Source organism: Prinia subflava, chromosome 12 (assembly GCF_021018805.1).
Source record: "Prinia subflava isolate CZ2003 ecotype Zambia chromosome 12, Cam_Psub_1.2, whole genome shotgun sequence".
Lineage (NCBI taxonomy): Eukaryota > Metazoa > Chordata > Aves > Passeriformes > Cisticolidae > Prinia > Prinia subflava.
Window position 1 is genome coordinate 14,958,286 of NC_086258.1, and position 25,370 is coordinate 14,983,655.

The following is a 25,370-nucleotide window of genomic DNA, read 5'->3' on the forward strand; positions in this document are numbered from 1 at the left end:
CTTTAATCCAGGAGCAGAAAAGCTGCCTGGAGCAGACAGTGCTACCATCGTCTGTCCCTGTATAATCCCTCCACCATCGGGCACCTCCTTTGCTCCCAGCCAACAAATTCTCATGAACCCGGGGCAAATCAAACAGCAGCCCTCAAAGGTCAGACTGCCCCCATCAAAGGGAGCAGTGGCAAAACTGAACCAGTGACACAGAAAGGCCGATAGGATAAAGCACCAGGATAATTACAGCAGCAGCCCAAGAGATGCAAGTGTAACACTGCTCCAAGGGTGGGACAAGATGCAGTTTTATATGCATGATATTGTTTATCAGCAATGTTATTTGCAGGGCTTTTCTCCCACTTACAAAGCAAGGATAATTCTTTTCAAAACAAAACTTTTCCAAGCAAAGAGATTTCCTGAGATTTCAGTCACGCCAAGACTTTCCTGAGATTTTGCCTTAGATTTGAATATTGATTGTTTAGAAGTTCCTTCAGATTCCAAAAGGCCAAAGCACTGGACATTGCCATTTTCAAAACATTCCCTTAAAAACTGTCATTTACATTCTTATTCAGAGTGCCCAGATGGTTCAGCTCAAATAAAATGAAATATTTTGCTTGAAAAGAAAAAAGCAGTGTTTTCCCCAGCCTTTTGATGAATTTCAAACAAGAAAATGCTGTTTGTATTATTATTCATCCACCTCCTCCCTTTGCACAGCTGGGGAAAGCAAAGCATTTTAGAAGGGCACATCTTATTACTTGAACCTCACTGGCAGAGCAGAAGACTGGATGCCCTCCCATCCTTTTTTGGGAGCCCAGTGTCTCTGTTTTCCTCCTAGGTCTATCAGTCCCCCCTGAGTGAACGTGTGCCAAAGCTATTTTCCCAATGCAAAACAAAAGACACAGTGACTCAGCTTAAAAGGGACAGCATAAGGCCTTAAATCATAGTGTTTCAATTCCTATTTGTTAGGAACAACCATTTAAAAGCTAATTCGGTGTCTGGACTGTTTTGCTTGCTCATAAATAGACTCCACTAACACATAAGCTAAAATGAGAGGTCACAGAAATGCAGTAGAAGGTAGGATGCTCCCTGCAAAAACAAACACAATGGAAAGAACCCAAATTTAAATGTTAGACTTGACCCTACTTCGCCTTTTCAACACATCAGGGAAATCAAACATACAAACTGGCTTCTAAAGGGTTGCTAGAGGAACCATGAGGGGCCCATCTGTGCCCCAACTTGAGACTCTGTTCTGCCCCTTTCTTTTTTGATGTTCCTTGCACCAAGCAAACATAACAATACCAATGTGGGTAATTTCAGGCAAAAAATGTGAGTGTCCTGGAGTCAGAACACAAACAGCATCTCATCTGAGAAAACACATAAGGATTTCTTTCCCTGCTCATGTCCTGCCAAAGAAAGAACAAAGGAATTCCTGAGAAATCTGGGCTGGATCATCAAACTCTCTCAGAGAGGTTTAAAAATGTAAGGACAGAGACTTGGGGTCTGGCTGTTAGCAGTCAGGTCTCTAGGACATAGTACATTTTGAAATGATAATCATTTCATAAAGAGTTCCACTTTTGAACTGGGAAACAGGCAAAGTAATTCACCCAAGTAATTACCAAATTACCAAAGTGATTTGCAGAGACAAAGTAACTCACCCAAGGATGCAAGAGGCTTAAAATACTACTGTAGCTGAGATGAGCTGCCTGTGCTTCAGCCACCTCCATGATACACTCCTGTATTGCCACCCAATAACTAACCAATAAAAATTCAAAATTGCCAAATGCTACAGGGGGGATTTGGAAGGATGGGGTAAGATGGAGTAGAGGTCAAAGCATCTCCATGAAGTATGCTAAGCCTGGTGATATCCACAAGCAACAAGGAAAGCTGTCCAGGAGTGCGAGTCTCTCCTGGAAGCAGCAGGGAGATGAAGACATGGATGTGGGTCTGTGCAGGCACACACACAGCAGGGGCAGGGGGACAGAAAGCTCTGCCAAAGCTCACAAGTTTGACCATTGCAGCTTCACAGGCCAGTTGAGCCCATGAAGAGCCATAACTGCAAACAGAAGAGAGTTCTGGGCCTGGGCACAGGGAGATCACATTACATGTGGCATTGGTGGGAAGGGAGAGAAAATATGAATCATTCTCAGTCTGGTGAGAGGATCGAGGAGCAGCAGCTGCTGCAGTGCAAGCAGGTCCTACCAGCACTAGCTATTGCTTTGGGTCAAGAGATCATACCATTTCAGCCTGCTTCCTGACTTCTGCTCCATCCCAGCTGCTTGCCTCTTGCTTTAGTGCCTGCCTGCAGGAACAGCTACCTTTCTGGAAAAAATCCGAACAAAGGAGGAGAGGTTACTTGTGCCAAGGGAAGTGACAAACACACGGCAGGCCACTGCTTAGTCTAGAAGCATTCAAGCAGGATCAACACCTACTGACAAAAAGGTAGATAAATACACACATACACACTACGCAGGGGAAGGATTTACTCCTATGGCACAGCCAGATGCTCAGACAGGCTTGGGGTACTGGAATTTGCATCTTTGGGAAGCTGGCAGCTTTTACATCTGAATCAGACATGGTCAGGGACGTTCAGTGCCTGAGATCTGACACATTATCCTCCTTCCAGGAAGGGCTGCTGGTAGGGACCAAACCAGACTCCTCTCCCCATCCTACATCCAGCCTGAGTATTCCAGTTCTTTCCTTCTTCCCAAATGACAGTGTCCCGTATCAGACAGCCAAGGCAGTGTCACTACCACAGGCTGGTCAATCTTATGCAAATGAAATCAGGGTAATTGGGACAGTTACAATGAGTCCCTGACAATGTTTGCCTTTGTGCACACCAGTGGTAAATATAGACTGAGCTGCTTTCTAAGGAAGGGGTGAGGGGAGAGCTGCACCCAGGGACAGCAGCTCAGCTTCTCACAGGGATAATGAGAAGTAAGCGCTGTTTAAACACAAGAATGCTCTCAAAAATGTTGACTTGATAGCAAGGAAAGGGGCAGATCCTGCAAATAAAAGTCACTGGCTGGAAGTCTCAGAAACACTCAGGGAAGCATAGCCACGTGGCAGGTCTGTGGAGCTGTCCCCTGCATGCCAACCCTCATTCCACAGACAACACTTCCAGAGCCTTCATCCCACTAAGGATCTCAGCCCACAAGAGTCCGAGCTCCCACCAGAGCCACATGGACATGGCACAAACACCCCAGCCAGTGTTTGCTGACAGTCTCCAGGCTGCAAGAGCACAGTGGCTGGTGGGGCTCAGTCACTCCTGCACTGACAGCTCTGCTTCAGCCCCATGAATCTCATAATATAAGCTCTACTTTTGTTGTAGCCCTCCAGGGCCCATTGCAGCAGCAGTGGAAGAAACCTAAACAAAAAGCAATGGCCCCCTGAAATCCTGTCATGCAAACAAGACTCTTCCCACCCATTGCCAAAGGGCCTGAATGGAAAGGGACTGAACACCCCACACCCACCCCTGCCTGGTGGTCTTTGTGTCTCGTGACCTTCCCCACACAAACACAACCCCACAACAATCACACAGGCAACATAATGCGCCAGGCTGGCTTTCCCAGCCCTTCAAGGCAAGCTGGGGAGGGAAGGGGGGAGAGCTGGGCAGAGCTGAAAGGAGCTGCGGGTGACAAACAGATAGGACAGCAAGGAAATACCAGGCGGTGTTTGAATTTCTACTCGTACAGTCCCATGGACCGGGATAAAAATAGTTTTAATGAAAGAAACAAAATAAATGTCATCTCAAATAGGCTTGAAAGGGACACGGGAATGCCAGCCAGTGAGATTTGCATACAAAAAAAAAAAAAAATTCAATAGTGCTTCTAAAAGCTGTAAACATCTCTTGACATCCCCTTCAAGAAGCCAACAAAATTGAGACCTTTGGTGCAAACTCTGCTCTTTTTACTTGGCTATCTTTAAGATTTAGAGTCTGAGATGATTTAGATACAAAGGTTTCCCTCTAGACCAGGAGAAGACTTCTTTGCAACTGCTGTAGCTGTAGAAAGCCTCGACACACATGGAAACCCACCCTGGTGTGATGGCTTCAAAGCACAGGAAGTTTCTGCCAGTGTGTCCTGAATATGGAAAAAGAGAGTTACCACCTGTGCTACTGACAGCCAGCAGCAATCCTGCCTCCAGGCCCCAGGTTACCCTTGCAAGGTTACAGACACCTTTTGGTTACTGCAGGACACATATCACCTTTGGGAAAGAGCAACAAGGCTTTCCAAGGGCTTCCCAGGAGACCAGTCAGGTAAGGGGAAACTCCTAACCTGCAATGCCATGGGATACTCCACGCAGACACAGGAAGAAATACAGACTCCACAGGAAAGCAAACCTGATAAAACAAAATGAAATATAATCTCTCAGAGCCTGGATTCAGCGAGCTTAGCAGGGCTCTCAGCTATGCTTCAGGACACTGGAAATGCATACCAAGTACCTTCACAGGGAAAGGAGGCTGCACTTTTGCCACAAGTTTTGTGTCCCATGAAATCCTGGCAGCTGAGGCAGTAGCAGAAAGTGAAGCCACGGAAAGCACTTGTGTGATTTACAGACACATTAACCACCTGGGGAGCATGACATGGTAAGAAATGACATCTCAACTCCCCCTGCCAGCACTCCCACTGCTCTGTGAGCGTTATCACTGCACTGATTAAAGCCCTGTGACCACACAGTGGTCCACACCTGACCAGGTGTGAAATCACCTCCATGGGATGGTACAACTCATGTGAACTGATAGAAAGTCTCCTCAAAGGCCATGTGCAGCAGCTGGGTGCAGGAGGCCTCTCCCAAACCCAGATCAGACCACGTCTGCCTGATGTACTGGCCAGAGGAGCTGCTACTGACCCTTGCCCATGTCCAGATATGAGCTGGAGGAACTGGAGGAGCTTGCACACATCTGGCAACCTTCCCACAACGAGGATACTGTCTCCTGCCAATCCACCCCAGCCTTAATCCTGTATGCAAAGATTCCATCAGCACTCTGCTAAGAGCCAATCTCTCATGCTGGACGTTAACAATCAACAACAGCAAAGATGACGGAGCAAGGGACAGATGGAGAACAGATATAACCAGGCTCTGCTCATCACACTGACTTGGAGGAGCTGGACAGGAGATACAGACAGGACTTTTAGTTCTGGTTAGTCCTCCGTAAAGCACTACACATCAGCATGCTTGGGCCAGCTAGAAAGCAAGACCATGGCCATCGCCCTCTACTCTCAGCATTTCTATGCTAGAAAATCTCACTGCATAAAAAAATGTCCATTGTAGCAAGTAAGGAAGTATGACAGACTGGTTGCTTAGATGAGATTAATTCCTGTCCTATTTTATTGCATGAAAAAATTAATTATACCATACATTAGTCTTTAATATGTCAATTAAAATTATATAGCCATTTTAATTGACCAGTATTGCTTGCTCCAATTCTCAGCTCTACAGATTCTGGAGGCAGCTGAAGTAAAAATTGTTTCAGAAATTGCCACCTGGTGTCACCAGAAGAAGCAGGTCCCAGTGAGGAGCTTCTCCATTCACTCTTCCCTTCCCAGGCCTTGTGGCCCGGGTCTCAGATAAGCTGAAGTGAGAATCCCTCCTACACCAAGGAAAAGGAACATTCTAGATATCTTTGACCTGCGATGGGGGGCTGATAGGGAAGGTGGGAAATGTGTTGAGGTCATTTTCAGCCCTCCACTTTTCACAGTTCTTTCCCCTTGAGCCCCAGAAGCTGTGTGCAGGGCTGTGACAGAGCTCTGTGACACCAGAGCTCTGTGACACCAGAGCTCAGTGACACCAGAGCTCAGTGGCACAGGGCTGGTGGTTCCAGTGACCTGTCCACAGTGCAATGCTGCCTTCTGCAGCCCCAAGGAGTGACTGGTACCAAAGCTGCCAAATACCTTCAGCTGCCACAAACTCATGGACTTCAGAAAAGACTCATGAGAATCTTATTTGGGAGACCAAGCCTTCACAAGAAAAGCAGCTGAGGTTTGCCTACATACTCACTTATGTCCTTCAAGGAAACACAGCAGGTTTCTTACAGGTTGAGAGATGTGTTTACACTAACCCAGAGCAGGCTGCAGATCCCTGCAATCACAACTAGCCAGCTTCAGAGCCAGGACATCATAACCAGGCATCCCTGCTTGCCTCTGGGGGCGTTTTTTTCAAATGCCACAATGAGAGAAAGAAATGTCCTGGAGGTGCCACCCACAGTCTCAGCCACTCCACACTGATACTTCAGCCTGGTTCTATCCCTGCTGCCCACACAGCAAATCTGGCTCTTTCAATGGCCTTTCAGAAACACAGCAAACCACGGTCACTTCCTCAGGCTGCAGAACTGAGACACTGCTCAGTCTAACCCTGCCACACTTCCCTTGAGAACAGAGCAGGCAGAGGTGGCTGCAGTACCCACAGAGTAGCACATTATGACAGCAGTGATAGACTTTGCACAGCCAAACTCTGCTGTGTTGAAATCACCATTATCTGGAGGGGCGGTGGTAAAGGAAGACACGAGTAAAATATTTTTTGCTTGACATGAAAGATACTGGCTGGTAGCAAGGCTTGGATCCAGCACTTCACCTTGGAAAATATTAAAATAAATCATGAAAGCTTCAGGGGAAGGGATCATTTGAGCCTGTATATTCCTTTCCCCTTGGCACAACTTTATGGTGTGTATCACAATATTCTCCCTGCGTATTTGCTACTGTCCCTTCAGCCCACGCTTGTGGAAGTGATGAAAAGCTGAAGTATTTGTCTCACAGTGCTAAAGGGAAAAACAAGAAGCACTCATGTTTTCAAAGTGTAGCTTTGCAATATCCGAGGGATCATCTCTACCTCATGTGTTTGTAAAATGCGATTTATCACACAAATGCTCTGCCATGGAAGGGGTGCAGAGCTTGCTTTAATGAAATCCTCAGCAAAAGAAATTGAATATTTCAATGTCTGCACGCTAAAAGAAACATTGTAAAATTAAAATCAGAGGAAGTCCTTACCCTTCTAAAACCAGCAATGAATCTAGCATAGGGCCTGAAGGAAGCATGAGAGGCCCCTTCTGAGAGGCCAGGATTTCATTTTGTGTTTAAAACCCCACAGTGACAGATCTGTACTTATTTTAATGACCCACCAAATCTTTTTAGTCCTCTGTATCCCTCAATGAAAGCCTAATAATGAAAAAATATCTATTAAAATTTGGCTTTCCAGAAAAACAATATCTCAGCAGATCTCCAAAGACAGCTATTTCTGTGGACACCATGAATTTGACTGCAGTGTTTTATTTTCAGATATCATTGCATTTCCCACTTTCACAGCTTCCTTAGAATAATATTTGATACAGAAAAGGTTGAAGTGATACTCACAGAGAACAGAACACCCAGCCCTCAGAAACCACAGGGCCTCTCCATTTGTATTGCTTTCTGTAACAAATACAGCCAGAGCCACAGAATTCCAAATAAGAGATCCTCAGGAGACTTAAAAATTGAAGCAAACCATTTCAATGCAACATTAAATGCATTCATTTTATGAGCATCAAATTCCACCTATTAACGGATCAGTCATCCTCTGCAGCTACCAATTTACATATCCAGCCTGCGAGCTGCCGAGGGGCAGTGGACACAAAATACACGAATGCATTAAATCTGAAAAAGGCAAGTAATGTCCTTTATAATTCAACTTCATGCTCATGTTTTCTTCAGGAGCAGCAGCAGCAGCCGTGCCTGAGAACCACACACCCTGCAAAGGCACTCCAGGTGCCAAGAGGCTCTGAACCCCCTGGTGTGAGACTGTAACTGTGCTGCACACAGTGCTCACAAATTAATTCAACATTCAAGCCCTGTACAAAGAGGCAATTCCTTGGAGCTACCTTCTTACCAAGTCACTAAAACCCTTGCTGTTGTACATGGACTAAATTCAAAGGCCTGAGCCCCACTGAGGAAGACAGCTTATCTGAATATACACTAAAACCCTGGAACGCTTTGTCAGGCTTGTGCCAAGCCAGGCAGTATTACCAGCTTTAATGTAACAGCACTTTTGATCTTGTAACAGCCAGACTGTTGCTGGTCCATCTATTATTCTTCCTGGAACAGAACTGTGGCCTGGTATCACACCTACAATTCACTCTTTGTGCACAGCTGTCTAGAAACAGATGTAAGAGAGAGTTTCTCAGCAGCCTGTACCCCATCCAGTGCCCAATCCAGCACCAATTACAGCCATGGCAAGGAAAAAGCCTTCTATTTTAACCCTCTTGTAAACAAAACTGGCTGCTGCAGGCAGAAGAATAGACATGGGGGAATGACTCCTCCAAACTGGTTCTCCTTTTTTCAGTTGGGCACCACACAGGTAGATAACACCTTGAGGAATTAGAGGCAATCTCACAATCAAATGGATTCAATTCCTTTTTTAGGTCTGTAGCAGACAGTTCCCAATTGTAACAGAATATGATTACTGATCTCCTTATTCCATTTTCTCACCTATGAAACTAAATGAACTGATAGTGGAGAATGAGCTTTGAAGTCCTGGAAGAGGAAGTGCTATTGCAGTGCTGAATAAGGCCAATTCCCTACAACCCACAGCCACTGTGATGATACATGCAAAAACCCTGAGGTGCAGAGGAATCAGGCCCTGAAGGGAACTAAAAGGCTCAGACAAAAGATGAAAGAAACTGAACATGGAAAGTTAATACTGCTTTGAACATTTACTAAGCAGAAATCCTTCCCAAAAGTGACAGAACTGCAGTTACCAACCAGGGACTCTGGGTTCAGGCTGTTAGGCAAAGCCCACACCTCCCAAGAGATCTGACTGCAGGGCTTACTCAAAGCCATCTCACAGGCATCAGCTACAGCAGTGTCTTAGAAAGGAAGGGCAGGAGCTGTTCATTGAGCAGTGGGAAAGAAGCAAACACTGCTTGTTTATTCACAGGTCTTGCTACTCAAACTTGTTGCTTCCATCAGATGTCACAGTGACAAGTACCTGTTCTAGAAAATATCTGGAACAAGAGCAAAACCACCCCCCTGCAGCTAATCCAATTAAAGCACAGGATAAAGTTGTAGAGGTTAATCAGATCTGAGCCACTGGGTCTTCCTCTGCTGCTGTTTAGTGACATATCTGATGAGCAACACCAGCAAGAGGATGGCCATGCAGAAACGCCAATGACCCGGCCAGCCCCGAGAGACAACTGCTGCTCCTCCCTTTTCTGCTCATCGGGCAGAAAAGAGGAGCACACTGCAGGGCAGCCCTGTGGGAGAGCTGCTGGGCTCAGAGCTGGGGTGCTCCCCTCAGCCTCATCAGGTGCCAGGACGCTGTGACCGATGGGCTGCGTTAGACACCCCTTACAGCAAGGACCAGGGCTGTGCCTACAGCGTGCTGCCAGGGGGAAACCAGGCTGCAAATCACTCAGCGAGGAAAAGCTCTGCCCATACAACTGCAGGGAACTCCTCTGACCTTGTGTTTTGTCAGCTGTAATTCTGTGTAAAAAGGCTGCGGCAGGGCAGGTGGGAGCTGTCCTGGTTCGAGGGGCACCAGCACAGAGACCACCCGGACTGTCACAACAGCCCCTTCAGCACTGGGAGCCAGAAAAAGGCTGAGCTGGGCTTCGCACTGCAGCAGCTCCATCAGTGTCAGTTCAGTGCTGACATGGTCACATCCAAGGTTTCCTGCCTACTGCCTGGCCTGAAGTCCTGACCTAAAGCTACATTGCAAAGGTGGGCACTCTGCTTTTCCCCAGCTCAAGCCTTCCTGTACAGTCAGATCTGCTCTGCCTCTCTCCCTCTTCCCTGTAGAGCAAAACAAAGCTTATTGCTGAGAGCAGCATCTGCACCCTGGTAACAACTTGCTATCCCATCCCCACGCCCCTGGGTGCAGGACACTCAGCATGGAGGGCTGGACCTGCTCTGGAGAGTGACCTCCCCTCTGGCCCATCAGACAGGGCTCAGGCACAGAAGGGCACTTTCAGTGGAGAAAGGAGGAAACTTTTCTATATCCATTTCTTATGGGCAGGGACTGCGTTTGGACCAGAAATTCTTTTTCTCTCCTGGACAATACATGCCAGCGTTTCAGGAGGACAGATGGAGAAGGCACTCCAGTGGGATGACAGAACTGTACTGACAGCAAGAAGATGATGAAATGTTTGTAAGCACCATTCTGACAGTGATGCCAATCTCTCTGGTTGCCAGAAATACTGTTTCAGGCAAATGATTCTTAATCCAGTGACTGTCATCTTCCTCCCAGAAGGGAATTGGGTCTTTCCACTCTACCACACAAGATTTTGTTTGTCTGCTCTGATAAATTGTTCCTCCTTCTTGGTAAATTCTTTAATATGAGGACAGTAGCTGCCACTGTTTTTCAGTTTCTCAAAGGAACTAAAATCTCTAACCCCCAAAATCAGAACTTCTGCCCTTCCTGAAGGAAGTTTTATCCTTCCTTTATAGATGAGAAGTTTTATAGTAATAGTCCATGAAACTTGCCAGGAGAAAAACTACATTTTCGTACTCTAGACTCAAAACACAGAACATTTCATATTAAAAATAGCTCCCTTTTTCACTGTCTGCCAGATCTGGAAGGGAGGTGAAAATCCACAGGGACTTGATTTGATGCGTGAAAAACAGAATTCTATAGCAGTGAGTATGCACACACATTTATTTTAGGTTAATAATAGCTCTGCAATAATACTTAGCTTTGTGGAGAAAACTAAAGCTGGGATAGACCCATGCTGGCTGGTGCTCTGGTACTGAGTACTAATGACAACTTGAGCACATCCATCAGAAAGAGAATAAATAATTTTTAAAAGTCTTGTCACATCACAGTTTCCCTGCTTTTAAGATGATTTCTCTTTCAAATTCCAAATACCTGCTCCCATACCAGCAATCATGACAAGTATCCTGCCTAAACTGATAGATCCTAGCGAAGGACAACAGGAATCAGCAGTTTTGCATCCAACAACACAGAGTTAAACATCCAGTATTAGGGGCTGCTGAGTAATGCAGGAGCTAAGGGACCGCAGGAGGATTGCCTCAGTAATTTGATTAAGGGACAAGAACAGCCAGTCATTCCCTCCCTCCGAATCGGTGTCGGATGACAGAGGCCGGATCATCTGTGCAGTGTTGGTAAGTGCATCGCCACTGGCGAGGAACACGACACCAGGGCTCTCGGAAACATCTCTGCTCTGATGTCACCATCACTGCCACACACAGAGCATCCCCACCGCGGGAGACACGTCCTGAGCATTGCTGACTCTTCTCTGCTAACATCAGAAAAACACCGTGGTGCTCCCACTGAGAAAGAGCTCATTCACCTACCTCTGACGAGCAGAGAGTGACCTCAGAAAGCCTGCAGCACTCACACTGCAGAGAGCATCTTCCCTTGAATGAACTGCAGCGGCTCAGCGTAATTCAGGCTGGTTTAGGCTACAAGAAACCATCCAATGCAGCTTTGTGTCAAACCTCCACCCACACATCAGCTACATAATTAATAAGGATGAAAGAGAACATTATCCCAAGCTGGTGTTCCGAGTCTCAGCGATGGTAAAGCTTGTTATACTCTGTTCAGCTTTGGAAGTCAGCAAAAGGAACATCCTTCACACATTGCACTACATGCTTGGTCATTAAACACAGGCTAATAAACACATAAAGTCACTGTTGCTTGCAAGTGTGGAGTGCTTTTGCATGATCTTATTTGTTTTGCAGTAGGCACAAAAGTTAATTAGTTTTCACAGTTTTATTACTCCACATGGTCAAATAACGGTCTGCAGCTTCCAGTCAGCTGGAACTGCATAAGGCCCTTACTGTGCTTTTCAGGACTGTTCACCAGGGTCATAACTCAGCAGCTGCCAAATGACTTTCTGGCTCTTCTTGGCCACCAGTACCAACACTAAAAGATCCCATAAATCAGTGCAGCAATGGCAGCTCTCAGCTCACGGAATAAAGATGGAAAACACTGTTTCAGATATATTAAAACAATTCTTTGGAAGGAATTTTGCCTATCACTACCCTGGGACAAGCCATCCAGAGCACTGGTCTCTTTGAAGGGGACTTTGGTTCATTAAACCCTAGAGGAGACAACACCAGAATATTTAACATGTCAAAGGCACATCCTGCACACAACACATTTGCACAGGGCCTGCCCGAACAGTTCCCAGGGCTGGCAAGTTCAAGTGTGATAAAGCAAACTTACAGCTTAATAAAAATTCTTCAGACACTTTATTTAGGTTGGAAGGAAGTTATTCCTCCAGCCACAGTCTCCAGGCACAGCTCAGAGACCAAGGACAGCAGCAGCAGCAGCAGGACCATCTCCCATGCTCTCCACAGCATTCTCCCCAAAAGACCTGCCTAAATGCACAAATCCGTGTGAAAATAAACATTTCCCCAAGACCTAAATACCATTGTCAGAGGACATATGAAGAAAAAATGCTGTTGATAGGGAGGAGAACAACTCAGAGACAGAAATCCAGTGATTGCAGGACTGCATGCAAAAGCAACTTTATCAGCAACCAAGAGGGAGTAGCTGAGGGAAGAGGCAGCAGTTCAAACGGAAGAAGGAACCACAATAAACACTTTGATTTTCCTCCCCAGGGCAAAAGACAAGGCTAAATACCAACATCATTCCATGGAGGCCACTGCCTGCAGTGAGAAAAGATGCTCAAGTCCTAATTGGCGTTATTTCACAGTGTGAGGGTAAATGTGAGAGGAGTGGCAGGAAGACAAGCATCTGGCTGTGTCTTAGGGCCAAGGGGCAGAACTAAAACCCCACTTTGCTCTCTAAATTCCTTAGGGCACACCCCATTCTGATACCAGCACCAGAAAAACATACAGTTTATATCAGACACATAAAGAATCCAGGACAATTGGCACAGTTGTTTTCAGGTGTTTTGCTAAACCCAGTCAGAGCATTCAGGATCAGGTCTTCCAGTAGTTTTTGTGACGCTTCCAGTTTTTCACCTTCTGTAATATTGATCCTTTCTCTGCCAAGAGGCAAACAAGGCTACATCTCACTGGCTGCAGGCTGCCATCAACAAACACTTCCACTACCATTGTACATCACAAACAAGTGTGCCACACAAACCAGGGACTCCATCACCACTGGCACTTATTTGTGAAGGATCACTGAGGCAGAGATGTTTCCTCAGGGGACACTGCCCTGAGAAGTGCATGAGACCAGAGGTTTACTGACAGTCACAAACAGCTCTGCCTCTGTCTCATTCATCTTTCCCTCATGCAACTCAGGAGACTCCACAGTATTTGCTGCTTACAAGGTACATCGAGTATCAAAGAACATGAAGAACAGTTCCTAGGGGTAAGATTGATCTGGCTTGTTCAACATCAGTTTCATACATCATTACTCTTCTCACCAACACAGGGTCACTGCAGGTAGCTGTTCCTAAGCAACAGGAATGGACACGAAGAACACACAAATTCTCTGTCTTGCCAGTGTGGGGTTTTACTTTTAAAGTTGAAAGAATTCAAGGTCCAAGTGAGACTCAGAGGTATCACAAGCATTCAGGACTTTCACTACACTTTTCACCAAGAAATATTGTCTCTAGTGAACAAAATATTCCCTGTGCCACCCTGAGCAGACAAATTGGGGTTGATGTCACCACTCAGGAGACTGGGAGAGGGAAAGAAGTGCTGCAGCTTGAGCAGGCAAACACAACAAGGTTTGAATCACAAATCCAGGGCATTCAGAGATCAGTTATCCTCAGGAGCCTGTATGTACAACGGTGCAGAAAAATAGCCCATCAGCTGAATCCCACCAACTTTGTCTCATGGTACTTAACTGATTTCAGACCAACAGATAGTACAACACCTAGTGAGGAGGCAGAAAGAGATCACAGCTTCCTTGGCTGCTGTTGAACTCAAACACTCCCACTGCTGCATTTCATTTGCAAATGTGCCCCAGTACTTTTGCACTGACTGCAAATACCAGAAAGCAATGGGAACATCATACTTCCTACTACAGAGGAGAAATATTTGTTTTCCAGGTCTGGTAGAGAGTAACTTTAGAAGTCCTGTAAACATTACAGGCATAAGTGATGATGGTGTAGAAAAGCACCTCCAAACTGTTTGCACTTGCTAAGCAGCTGGCTTGTTCCTCTGGAGACGAGATGATCTCTTCCCCTTCTCTGTCATGACAGCACACAGCCACAGAGCACAATGCACCAGCTGATTTGCAAAACAGCATCAATCCTCTGTGTTTATGGCTTTTTCTCCCCTTTCTTTCTAAACACATGGGCTTAAATGTTTTTATTGCTTCAGTGATTTTCTATGTGCAAGACAGGATTTGAGAACAATGCATTAGCAAGGATCTATGTGCCTAAATCCCATCCCGCACATTCAGCTGAAATGGCAGAGCGGAGATTCCGAAGGCCCCGCTGCAGCTGGGATCAGGAAGCAGCAGAGACACTCGGCTCTGGACACAGCTCAGCATCCCCCGTGGACACTGCTCTCCAACGTGCAGGTTTGTAGGCTCAGACGTGGAAGGTACACAAATGTGTAACGAGTAGGAAGACTCCTGAGGCTTTTTACAAATCTGGAGACATCAAGCTGCCAGTAACTCATGAGCTGTGTAAGACTGACTCAGCCTCCATGTGTTTTTTGGCGAGTTTGTTATGACTCCTTGAAGCATTTCAGGAGATGCCTGCTTTTACTGGCACAAGCTTAGGAGTGCTGTGTTTGCTATGCTGCCAGTATCTGGTTCATATTGATGGCTCCTACTCCCAACTTTTTGCTCTAGTCAAAGGCAACAGTCTGTGTACAGAATGGTGGGACTGGAGAGAGGAGTGTCCAAATAGCCAGGGAAAGGAGAACCTGGGACACTTTTGCTGTTCATGTCACAAGGGGTGGGAAGATCATTAATGACCTCCATGTGGCTTTTTCATGCTGAGCCATTACTCCAGGGTATTGTGGCTAAAAGCCAAATCTGGGTATAAGTCCTGAAGTGCTGGGAGATTGCCATCCACTGTAACAACACTGGGGATGGACACAGGCTAATCCAGGCATGGTAAAAGCCATTATCCTGCAGAAGGAATAGTCTCTCGGACATATATTTGCTGCTCAATGCCTAAGTTTCCCTCCTTCACTGAGGGAAGGATAAATTCCCCTCCCCTTTCCTAAGCTGTATTCAAAAACACCTCTGGCTGAAGGCAGTGAGGAACTGATAATCCAGAGGGCATCAGCAAACCACTCTCCTTCAGCAAAAACAGATCCTCTTCTACGAGCCCCTTCTTCCCTTCAAGGCTATCCACAGGGCAATGAATTTGAACGGATTCTTTTTTTTTTTCCCCAACCCCATAACCCAAAGTGGAGGAGTCAAAGGGTTAATGCTGCATGACAAAGGTCAGCCCAGTTTGGGGAGAGAGGAGAAAGGGAGGCATTGTGGCCACAGACAGCAGCTCCCTATGACCACAACGCCACTTGAGAAGTGTAAAGTGATGGTGTTGCTCAGAGAAAAGGCCCGAGAGCCCCGCCTAAATCCCAGGGCTTTATCACTCACAAAAGCCCAGCCCCCTGAGTCATTAATCGTGTGCTCCATGGCTGGGTGCCTCAAAGAGCAGCAGATGACACACGTCCAGCTGCTACCCCACCCCTCCTCAAGGTAGCGGGGCAGAGGCAGGTGCACTCCCAGTGCCCTCTGCTCGAGACTAATCTATTCTCCCTCCCTGTCCTCTGCCTTTCATCTGCTCCAGCAGCCCACGCTGACAACTGTAAATGAGATTAGACTTCAAGGCGTGGGGCAGATGCAGAATCCCTCTGTGCATTGTCAAGAGACCCTTGTAGCTTTTAAAATGTCTCTCTTCTTTACAATGCACAGCTTGGCAGAGGGGGAGAAGGGGACACATTTCTTGTCACACTCTCAGAAGTGTCTGATACGGCAGGCAGGGCAGACGCTGGTTTGGGTCTGGATGCTAATCTGTTATCCATGGACAGCCTTCCCACAGCACCTCTGATTTCCCAGTCACCTTAGCAGTAACAGGTTGATGACTATTTCCTAACTGCAGCTCCCGTAGCCTCCTATCTGCAGCACCACTCCATTTAAATGTTGACAGATGTCCCAGTGAACACTAAAAACACAGCAATAGCCCAAAATTCAGGCAAGGACTTGAAGGTTATACACAACCCTGGGCTCAGCCTCCCTGCCTATACTGCTGCTATCACTGCCATCATTTCCTGTTCCTTATATTACAGTTTGAGCTCCCCCTGTGATTGAGTTCCCAGTGATTCAACAAACGAGCAGTGGGACACAAGTTGTTTGTTAGAGAAAGAGGTGAAATCTTAAGGCACAAAACACTGCCTGCAGCTCAGTGAGACCTGCCTGGAGAGGTCTAGCAGCCACAGCTGGCAGGGGGTTGCCTTTATAACACCAGCAACAATAAGCAGGGAATATTTTCAAAGTGAAGGATCATGTTTAGCTCAACAGTGCCCCAGTAAATAAACTGGAATTTCTTTTAAAGTGTGCGAAATAGCTCTGCCTGCACTAAAGGCTACCAGAGAAAAGGGACAGTTAACATAAAAGATCATTAAGTTCAAAATAATTCCCTTCCTCAGCTACCACCAACCATGATAATAGCTGCCCCAATTTTATGGATTACTCTGCAATTTCAATTGTGCAGAAACCACCCCTGGATTTAAGGCAGCTGCAAAGTCAGCACCTTTTAAAGCATATTTGAATGTTTTATGAGACCATGGCGGAGCAGGTTCAGCTGCACCCACTGCTGGTAGTGTCAGCAACTGAACTCTTCCTGGCAAGTGCACGTCTATCTCTACAGCCTTGTTTCTGAGCTCAAGTTTTCCATTAGCTGCCTACACAGGCTGGGTAACTTGGCACCTCTCTGCATTCCCCATAAACTCTGTTCATCTGTTGCCATCACACCCACGTACAAGTCTCAGAGAGGAAACTAGGATTTCTAAAGCAGCTGCAACAAAAACACAGCCTGGATTGACAAGCAATAGGATCAAGGTGTTAAGCCAGTGAAGAGGGTCTTTCTGGGGAGTTTTGTGTGTGTCTATTTAAAACAAGTTTGTTGTCATGACTACAAACCAATGTATGGGTGAGAAGAAGTGAGAACTCCAAGATGAGGGCTGATAATGCTAATTCACCCTCAAAATCTCAGCAGCCATGGGGATGGGGAAACAGAGAAGCTGATACAAGCTCTTGGCATCTAACAAGGTTAAAAGGCACCTTCAGAAGGCAGGTCTGTCCCAAGAACAAACACTGTTGCCCTAGCCAGCCCCTTTCACCCAGCCCACAAGGGCTGGATAACACCAGCGAGCTGCAGCCATTGCCAAAGCAGGGGCACTGGGGACACGGAGGCAAGAACTGCACCCCAGGCCCAGAGGGGACACAGCAAAGCAGGAACAGCCCCTCGGGACACTCATCTGCACACTCACTCTCCAACCATCAGGCAGCTTGGCTTCTGCAAGGACTGGGAGATGTTCTCATGTCTGAGGACAAGGCAATTAACAGATCTCATTAGCACAGAGAAGCATGAAACTGTCAGCAGCTGCTCCTGGGATTGTCGCATTTTCAACTTTACCAGAAGATTAACAAAAAAATGGGGCTGTGGCCACTGAAGAACAAATGAAGAAAACCCCAAGTGATTGCAGAGGGATGAAGAGAGCTTGCTCTGCTCAGAGCTCAGATCTTCATGGAGGCAGCACAGAGCACTCAGCAATGGTGCAGGCTCTGCAGAAGGCAGCAGATGCGGAGCTAATGTGTGTGTGGGGGTGGAGGGTGTTTATGAGCACAATAAATAAATGTATGAATCCCTATAAAAGTTCCCATATAAAAGTGAGTTAGAGCTGCCTGAGGGCCATGGCCTCGTAATAAAAACCACATCTTGCAAGCACAGTATGAGGCAGCAGCTGAACTGTAGCTGTCTGGCTGCAGCACTGAAGAGCTGTGAGAGCCTGTTCCCAAACTCTTGCTGACCCCACTAAATCGAGGAGGAATTTTGGTACTTGCTTCAGTGTAGTCAGGATTTTGTCCTGAGAGGGGCTTCTTTGAGCCTCAAAGCATAGGAAGCAGTTCTGGGTCTGACTTTTTGTCAAATTTAAGTTCCTTCTTAAATGAATCAATCTGCAAGTGGCTGAAGATCTTGGCTTCAGTCACTGACAGTTCCCAGTGTGACAGATTAGAGCTGGATCAAAACAAATAAAAAATTCCCCCAGAAAACATGGTCAGTCACTCCTCTCTCCTAAAATAACCAAGCAAAAAGCACTGCTTTATGGCTGAGCAGCAATTTTTCCATCAAGTTCTGAATTTTTAATTTAAGCTGGGGGGGGCAGAAATCATAAAAAACCAAAACCCCTTAAATTCTGTATGTCCAAACAGAAACCTGCTGCTTGTTTGTCAGTAAACTTAAATGAAAGTTTTAAAAATACCCCCTTAGAGAAAAAGAAAAAAACCCCAAGCATAATTAATACTTTATTTCCCTTCTCAAAGGCTGTGTGTTTGTGCGCTGACCTCTCCTTCACAGTTTTCTGGGATGACAGAAGGTAACAGCAACAAGGCACTTGAGGACTAGCAGCCTGCAAATTCCCAGCTACTCTTAACACTTCTCCAGAGCCTTCTCTTGCTCCCCTGGGAGCTGGTGAGTGACGAGGCCCACATGTCCCAGCTGAGAGGGCGGCTCTCAAACCTCAGTCCCAGCCGAGTCACAAACACACGTGCACCCTGTGCCACCCATTGGCACCCCAAGTGCACACACAGCCAGGTCCTGACTCCCAGGAGAGCTGCAACTGTTCCCAGTGCCAACATACAGGCTTTCTCTGGTTATTAAGGCTGTCCTCATGTTTCACATGGATGCCAATCAGAGCTAAACAAAGTCCTTCCCTCTCCTCCTAGCACGCTGCTGCTGGGAAATAGCAACCTTGTTCCATGACAAACAGCATCTTGCAATTCACTGCAGGACTAATTGCATTGCTTTGATGATATAATGCTCCAGGAAGACGTCAACTTTGCCCACAGGCAACAAGGACATTATTGATTTATTCAGGACTTACGTGTAGTTGTCACAGGTTGCATTCTCTTTGATAATAAAGCCTTACAGATTAAGTTTAAAATTCAGCTGCAGCCCTAATTGAAACATAGCTAATTATGAAGGTCTGCCTTTACGGCCTGTTCCATTGTTACTGGGCTAATGTTCTGTATATCCAACAGTCAAACTCTCCCTTCCCTTAAAAAGAAAAAAAAAGAAGGATAAAAAATCCCATCTACTATTCAAGCAAGTCCAATGGGAAATTACAGATTCCTCTCTTTGAGCTCAAGGTAGCTACCAGCCAACAGCCCCATCCCACAAGGATTCAATGACTTCAAAGGATGCTTGTAGAATAGGACTCCAAATTAGGGCCAGTGTTAGAGACAGGAGAATTCAAAGTGGCTGGAACAAACATTCAGCCCAGACCACAAGCAATTTATTGTGCATCCACCTTTTCAGTGGCAGCATCCCCTATAAGCCCCAGCAAATTCAAACACACCGCACAGTTTAGGTGTGATCAACAATCCTAATAGCCAGCTCCCACCTGCCAGCTGACCGTGCCACTGCCAGCTTGCTGCAGTCCAGACACGTGGATTAGCAGCTGGTCACGGCTAACCGGGTATAAATGAGCACTCATCAGAACAGGCAGCCCCAGTTAATAGCTGGATGATAACAGGACCCCCAGGGTACCAAGGACATCCTTCCGCAGGCTGCGCCACAGCTTTTGGCTTTGTAGTTCAGCCAGACACAGAGGCAAGATTAGCGCCTCATAAAGCAGGGATGAAATCCCATCCGAACTTTATTGCCAGGATGATGCCAGCGTCAGAGCAAGCTCCCTTACGGAAGGTGACATTTACACGCACACACAACAGCACAAAAGTTTATGACATCAGGAGAGTGCTGCAGTTTAGAAGCAAATCAACCCTAGAAAAATCCTTCTGTTTATAGCAGCTACACATTTCACCTCGGCAGATGGACGGGATACCACAAAGCAAACGTGTCAGTTAAAGCAGCTAAAAGCACAATTTACAAACTAGAACCCACAACACAAAATCTCAGCAGCTATCATTCGGAGCTCTCCAGAGCTGTGCTGACTTCAGCCAGCTACAGGTCTGACCCGAGGCATTTACCTGACACAACCACAGTCTTTGGTACAGAAGCAGATTCTTTCCTAATCCTGTGCAAATTTAGAGCAGCAGGTCCTGCCTGGATGATGTAACCCTGCAGAAGTCAGGTTAGCAGCTGGGGAGCCATTTCAAAGAACATAGTGCTGGTTTTACAGGTCTTAGTCTGCCTGCCTGAAAGAGTAGAAGATCCTTTAATCCACAAGCAAGGTCAGCACAACTGGCAGCAAGCAGAGCACCTGCTGCAGCACCTTGGCTCAGCCCTGTGCTGCCAGGGATGGGCTCCCTCCTGGACAGGAACTGAGTGAAAGGCCCACAGCAGCTCTGATAATTATGGCTTGCACACCAGCGTCCTGGGAATGCAGCACGTTACTCCTAGGCTGGATTTTAAATGCAGGGAAAAGCCAGCACAGAGGAAATTAACCACAGGTTATGCTCTTTGCTCACGAGACAGAGAGAATTTATCAGTTGTTCACATACCTGATCAAATAGGGCTTTCCAGTGCTGAGAGGCAGCATAAGGGAGGAAAAAGAATAAAAAGAAGGTATAAGAGCAACAACATTAACATGCAGTAAACTGTAGAAATATATTCTAACAAGGAAATAACCAAATGATTTAATGCCATTTCCAACATCCTTCTTCATCCCAGAATCACCTACCCTTCCGGAGGAGGAGGCAGGGGAATCTACCAAACACAGGGAGAACAGTTTTCATTTACAAATCCAAATTAGAAGGAACTCAAAACATTCATGTGTTAATTCTGTTTTCTCCCACTTTGTCTATTTGCAGGCAAGCAAGGAAAAAAGGGGGTTTTACTCACAGATATCAAGAAAGCTCTGTTTATATTGAGAGAAGGGATGAATTAGCAATGTTTTTCCAGATCACTTTCTGAGATCCTGCGGCCCAGCACTGACCCATCAATTGCTTTGCTGAGTTGTCAGAGCCCTGTCTACTGCCTGCTCCTGACTTTGGCTTTCTGCAGGTTTTTTGATAACCCATCAGTTCTCTGAACCTCACATGTCCACATCTGAGAAACAGGTAATTCCTCTTCTGCAAGGTGGAAGGGGGGAAGGCTGGAGAGAGCCCACTTGCAAGGATTTACCCCACATCTTTTGTTCTATCAGATCTGCCTTAAAATGCTGTATAGGAGGAAGCTGCACTTCAGTGTTCACAAGTTCTTGTCACTTGGAAACAGAAAAATAAGCTGGAAACTGGCTCTGATTTATACTTTGTAGAGAGACTGATGTCAGCTCACCTCCCTGACCCAGACTTGCTGCCTCACTGTCCCATGAAACAGAGGAAATTCCTGATGGATTGTTTGACGCTCAAATCTCTCCTGGATTTAGGGGCCAGTTGAGAAGACAGCAGCAACTTCCATGGGGCAGCACTGGGGTAACCACTGGCTTAGGATCCCCAGAAACATTTGCACTTTTCCACATTTTTAGATCCATTGTCTGAAGTGCTGTTCAGCACAATATCTTTTTTCTGCCTCATTCACCTTCCCAGAAAATAACAAATTAAGTAAAACAACAAATATCAGACCCTTAGAAGCAAATCCTCTCACTGTGCTGTTAGCAAAGCAGAAATCTGGTGAGAGTCTTATCTAGTCCTGGAAAAACATTTCCTTTCACATGGTAGGCAGATCTAAAGCAGGATTGACTGGAGAGACAGTGGGGTATCAGGCCACTGAATTCATTAGTTAAGTTGTTGGCTCCCCTCCTCCTCATGTCTCTCTCCATTTATAAGATCCCATTTATCATCATAAATCAACGCAGGACTTTAGAGAACACTTTGGGACTGCCTGAGTCCTGGCTTTGTGGAATGCTGCTCTGAGAGCGACAATGACATCACAGCTGAGCTGTTACACACTGTCAGGGCTGTGACAGCCAAACCTCCACTCTGTTACGTTTTTGTGGTTAATAACACATACAGAACTGACCTTGCTGGCCAAGCCAGAGAGCTTCCATCAGGCTTTCAGATGTAATAGCAACAACACAGAATCAACCCCCAGTGAGGTCTCGGGGGGCACAGAGTAGCACAAAGCAGGTGAAATTTTCAGAGAGGATGCTCTGAACCCTGCTTGTTTCAGCAGGAAATGTTGGTGGAGCAGAAGGAGGGCATTTACACTGCTTCCTGCTTTTCTGACTTGCAGATGATACATGATACCTCAGGCTTCTGTCACAGCATCTACTGCCAGGTCTCAGCAGCTTCCCACAACCAGTGCAGCTGCAGGCTTTAGTTTTGTTGATTATAGAAAACAAGGTACCAGAGTCAAATAACAATGCAAGTAATGGCAAGACACTGCAAGCTGGATCTGACCCAAGCTGTCTTACCTCAAGGTCAAGCAGCAGGGCAGCAGTGGAACTGGGATGAGAATCTAGACTTCATCGGGGACAGCTCCTGTCCCAGGAGCCCAATCCTGCCAGGCACTCAGCATTTCAGCATCTCCTGGGCCCCCTGGCAGGATTGAATTGCTAATGGCTGCGTTTGAGTAGAGGCTGGAGCAACTCCAAGGGGCCCACGTGTATCACAACAGGAAATCTTTCTTGTAGGACCATCCAGACAAGCACAAAATTTGTCAGAGAAGAAAAGGTCACAATCTGACATTAGCAAGCACTGGGATTTGGAAACCTGGACTGTGAAAGCTCCTGGAAAGCCACCCTTTCCAAGTCAAAGCTACACACGCCCCTGAGTCAGGCATCTCCTCTCAGGACTGCCTGGCAGTGCTGTAGCAGAGGTCGAACTGCATCACATGTTCTCTCCTGACTGCACTGTGCTCAGGAATACACACTGGGGAATGCAGCTCCAGCAAGCAACTGCACTTCCTCCGCTGCCCTCTGGGAGCAAAATCCAACAGCAACTGAACTCTAGGTGATTCAGGAGGAAGGGCTGGGGGTGAAGAGCAGGCTCTGTCCTTAAGCATGCCTGGGCGGCTTCCTCCAGCAGCATCAAAAAGGCAGAGAGAGGGTCGAGGCGATGCGCCATTGCTGGAAGTTCAGCTCCCAAGTGTCCCTTTTATAGTGGTGCAAGACCCGAGCCAGAGCCCGCTTCAGAAAGACATTTAGTATCTCTGCTTTATGTCTGACAGGCTGGAACAGACCCTGCACATACCGCTGCAGACTGAGCGGGCACTTTGCAGTCCTCATCCCAGCCGAGTTCGCTGGGAAGGAGAGCTGTGAGCAGTCCTGGGATGCGCCAGGAATGCAGGATCTCTCATCACTCCCTCCCGGACAGGTGCACGGCGAGCTCCTGCCTCCGAGCCCGGCAGATGCAGAACAACTGCCTCAGCTCTGCGGGCACTGCCGCTCGGCACGGCAGGAGCAGATCTGGAGCGCACAGCGGCCCTTCGCGTCCTTCTGCGCTGGGGGAGCAGAGAGCCCGTGCCAAGTTATCCCACCCTCACGTGCCATCTGAGCTCGGAGGGTAGAGAGAAGCCATCAGCCCTGTCGAGCCGAGGAGAAAACTTACTCGACTGTTTGTTGCTCGGGGGCTGGAAGAGGGAGCAGCTCCCCAGAGCGGGAGCGTTCCACATCTGTCACCCTCCGGGTGGCGGTGACTCTGGAGAAGCTTTCTGTCCCCTGTCAGCCCCTCGAGCCACGGGCCAGCTCCTCTCCAGGCTCCAGAGTCGCGTCCGTGCGCAGTTCGCTGCCCCTGCCCGGCCAGCCGCCACCCGCCGGCATCTCCCCACCGGACGCGGGTACCCAGCGTACCGGGAGCCTGTCCGGGCCGCCGGGGCTTGGAGGGACGGGAGCTGCGGCCCCGGGGACGGAGCCAGCCGGGTGCTGGAGCCCGCAGACACCCAGCGGCGGGAGGCGCGTAGGGCGGCGGGAGGGCGGCGGGGACGGCGGCTTTCCCCGGTCCCGCAGGGTCACCGGCCCCGCTCCCGTGCCCACCCCGGGCTTCAGCTATGAATAGCGTGAGCCGATTATCCCGGCCCGGGGGAGAGGGGGGAAGATACCGAGCAAAGGAAACTTACATCCTCTGCGGCCATAGGTAGGACATCCTCGGAGTCCAGCACCTCGATTTCTTCCGCCTCCGAGCTGGCAGCCACAGCAGGGGAAGAGCTGGCGTGAGGCTCCGGCAGCCTGTCTCCCATGCTTGGAAACGGTCCCCCTCCAGCCCCCGCCCCCCCTTCTCCCTAGATCCTTAAAGAAATTAAACCTAGCTGCTGGTTGGCAAACTTTCAAGCGCAGCCGAGCCTGCCTTCATGACTCCCGCAGCCGGGAGGGGAGGAAATCCTCCATCCGCGGAGCATCCAATTAGCGCGGGCAGCGCCGGCGGGCGGCATCCCGGCGGCCGAGCTCCGGCCGGGGCAGTGACCCCTCCCCGCCTCCCGCCCCTGCGGCCGGGCGGTGCCCCCGGCCCGGGCACGGCCGGCGCCTCCCCCGAGCCATCGCCCGGGGACGGGGGTCCGCCCTTCCCAGCGCGGGGGGAGCCCCGGGGGCTCCCGGAGGCAGAGCCCGGACCTGCGGCACGGGGGGATGAGGGCTGTGCGGCGGCGGCGGGAGCAGCGCCGGGTCCGTGCCCGCGGCCGGCACCGCCTCCCCCGGGGCGACCCGCGGAGGCTCGGCCGGGCCGGCCCCGGGCGGCCCTGCCCTCCTGCCCGCGGACAGGTGACCAGACGTGCCCGTTCATCGGGGCTCCCTGCAGGCGGCTTCTCTGTCCCAGAGTCTCACCGTGAGGGGCTGGTGTGGGGTTTACATCTTTTACCATCATTATTTGTTACTATATGTCAGGATGGGCAACTTAACCATCTGGAGCCTGGATTAGGAACTTGAGGAATGCCTTGACTGCCGGCAAAAATCCAGCAGTTTTAGCTTCTTGCAATCAAGTACAGAAATAGCAGGTTGGCAAGGGGGAAGGGCGAGCAGAGCCAGGCTGATCCACACGGTGCCAGTGCCTCTGCTTTCTGCTAAAAGCCAGACAGAGCACACTCAGCAGAGTCCAGCACCACGGGCCGTGTTCTCTTGATGGAAAGGTCCAGCACCAGGTCAGACACTCCTCAGCCACGAGTACAGAAACAAGCTGAAGTCCCTCTTTTCTCTACAATCTGTTTAAAAATCAACTAACCACAAAAGCAAACCCAAATCCAGCTAGAATACCTCTGGAAAAGAAGCAGGATCTTTCATCCTGCAGTAGTAGAGCATACAGGAAAGAAGTAAAACTAGGACCCCTGGACTTGAACAGAACTTTTCTAGCTCAGGATTCAGGTAGGAAAATGACAATAAAAGCTCTTCTGAGGTCTTCAGTGCAGCTGATGAACAGGAGGGCTTCTGTCCCCTTAATGACAGCAGTGAAATGGAGCA

At 48.0% G+C, this 25,370-nt stretch overlaps 1 protein-coding gene across 1 annotated transcript in view; it reads right to left on the reverse strand.

Annotated features, from left to right (window-relative positions):
- The window catches only part of RHBDL3 (rhomboid like 3), a 58,687-nt gene extending 34,095 nt beyond the window's left edge, over positions 1 to 24,592 (reverse strand). Inside the window, exon 1 of the mRNA XM_063409113.1 lies at positions 24,041 to 24,592. Coding sequence (XP_063265183.1) covers positions 24,041 to 24,160 — 120 coding nt within the window. The 5' untranslated portion in view covers positions 24,161 to 24,592. The remainder of the gene's footprint in view (positions 1 to 24,040) is intronic.
- Positions 24,593 to 25,370: the final 778 nt, after the last annotated feature.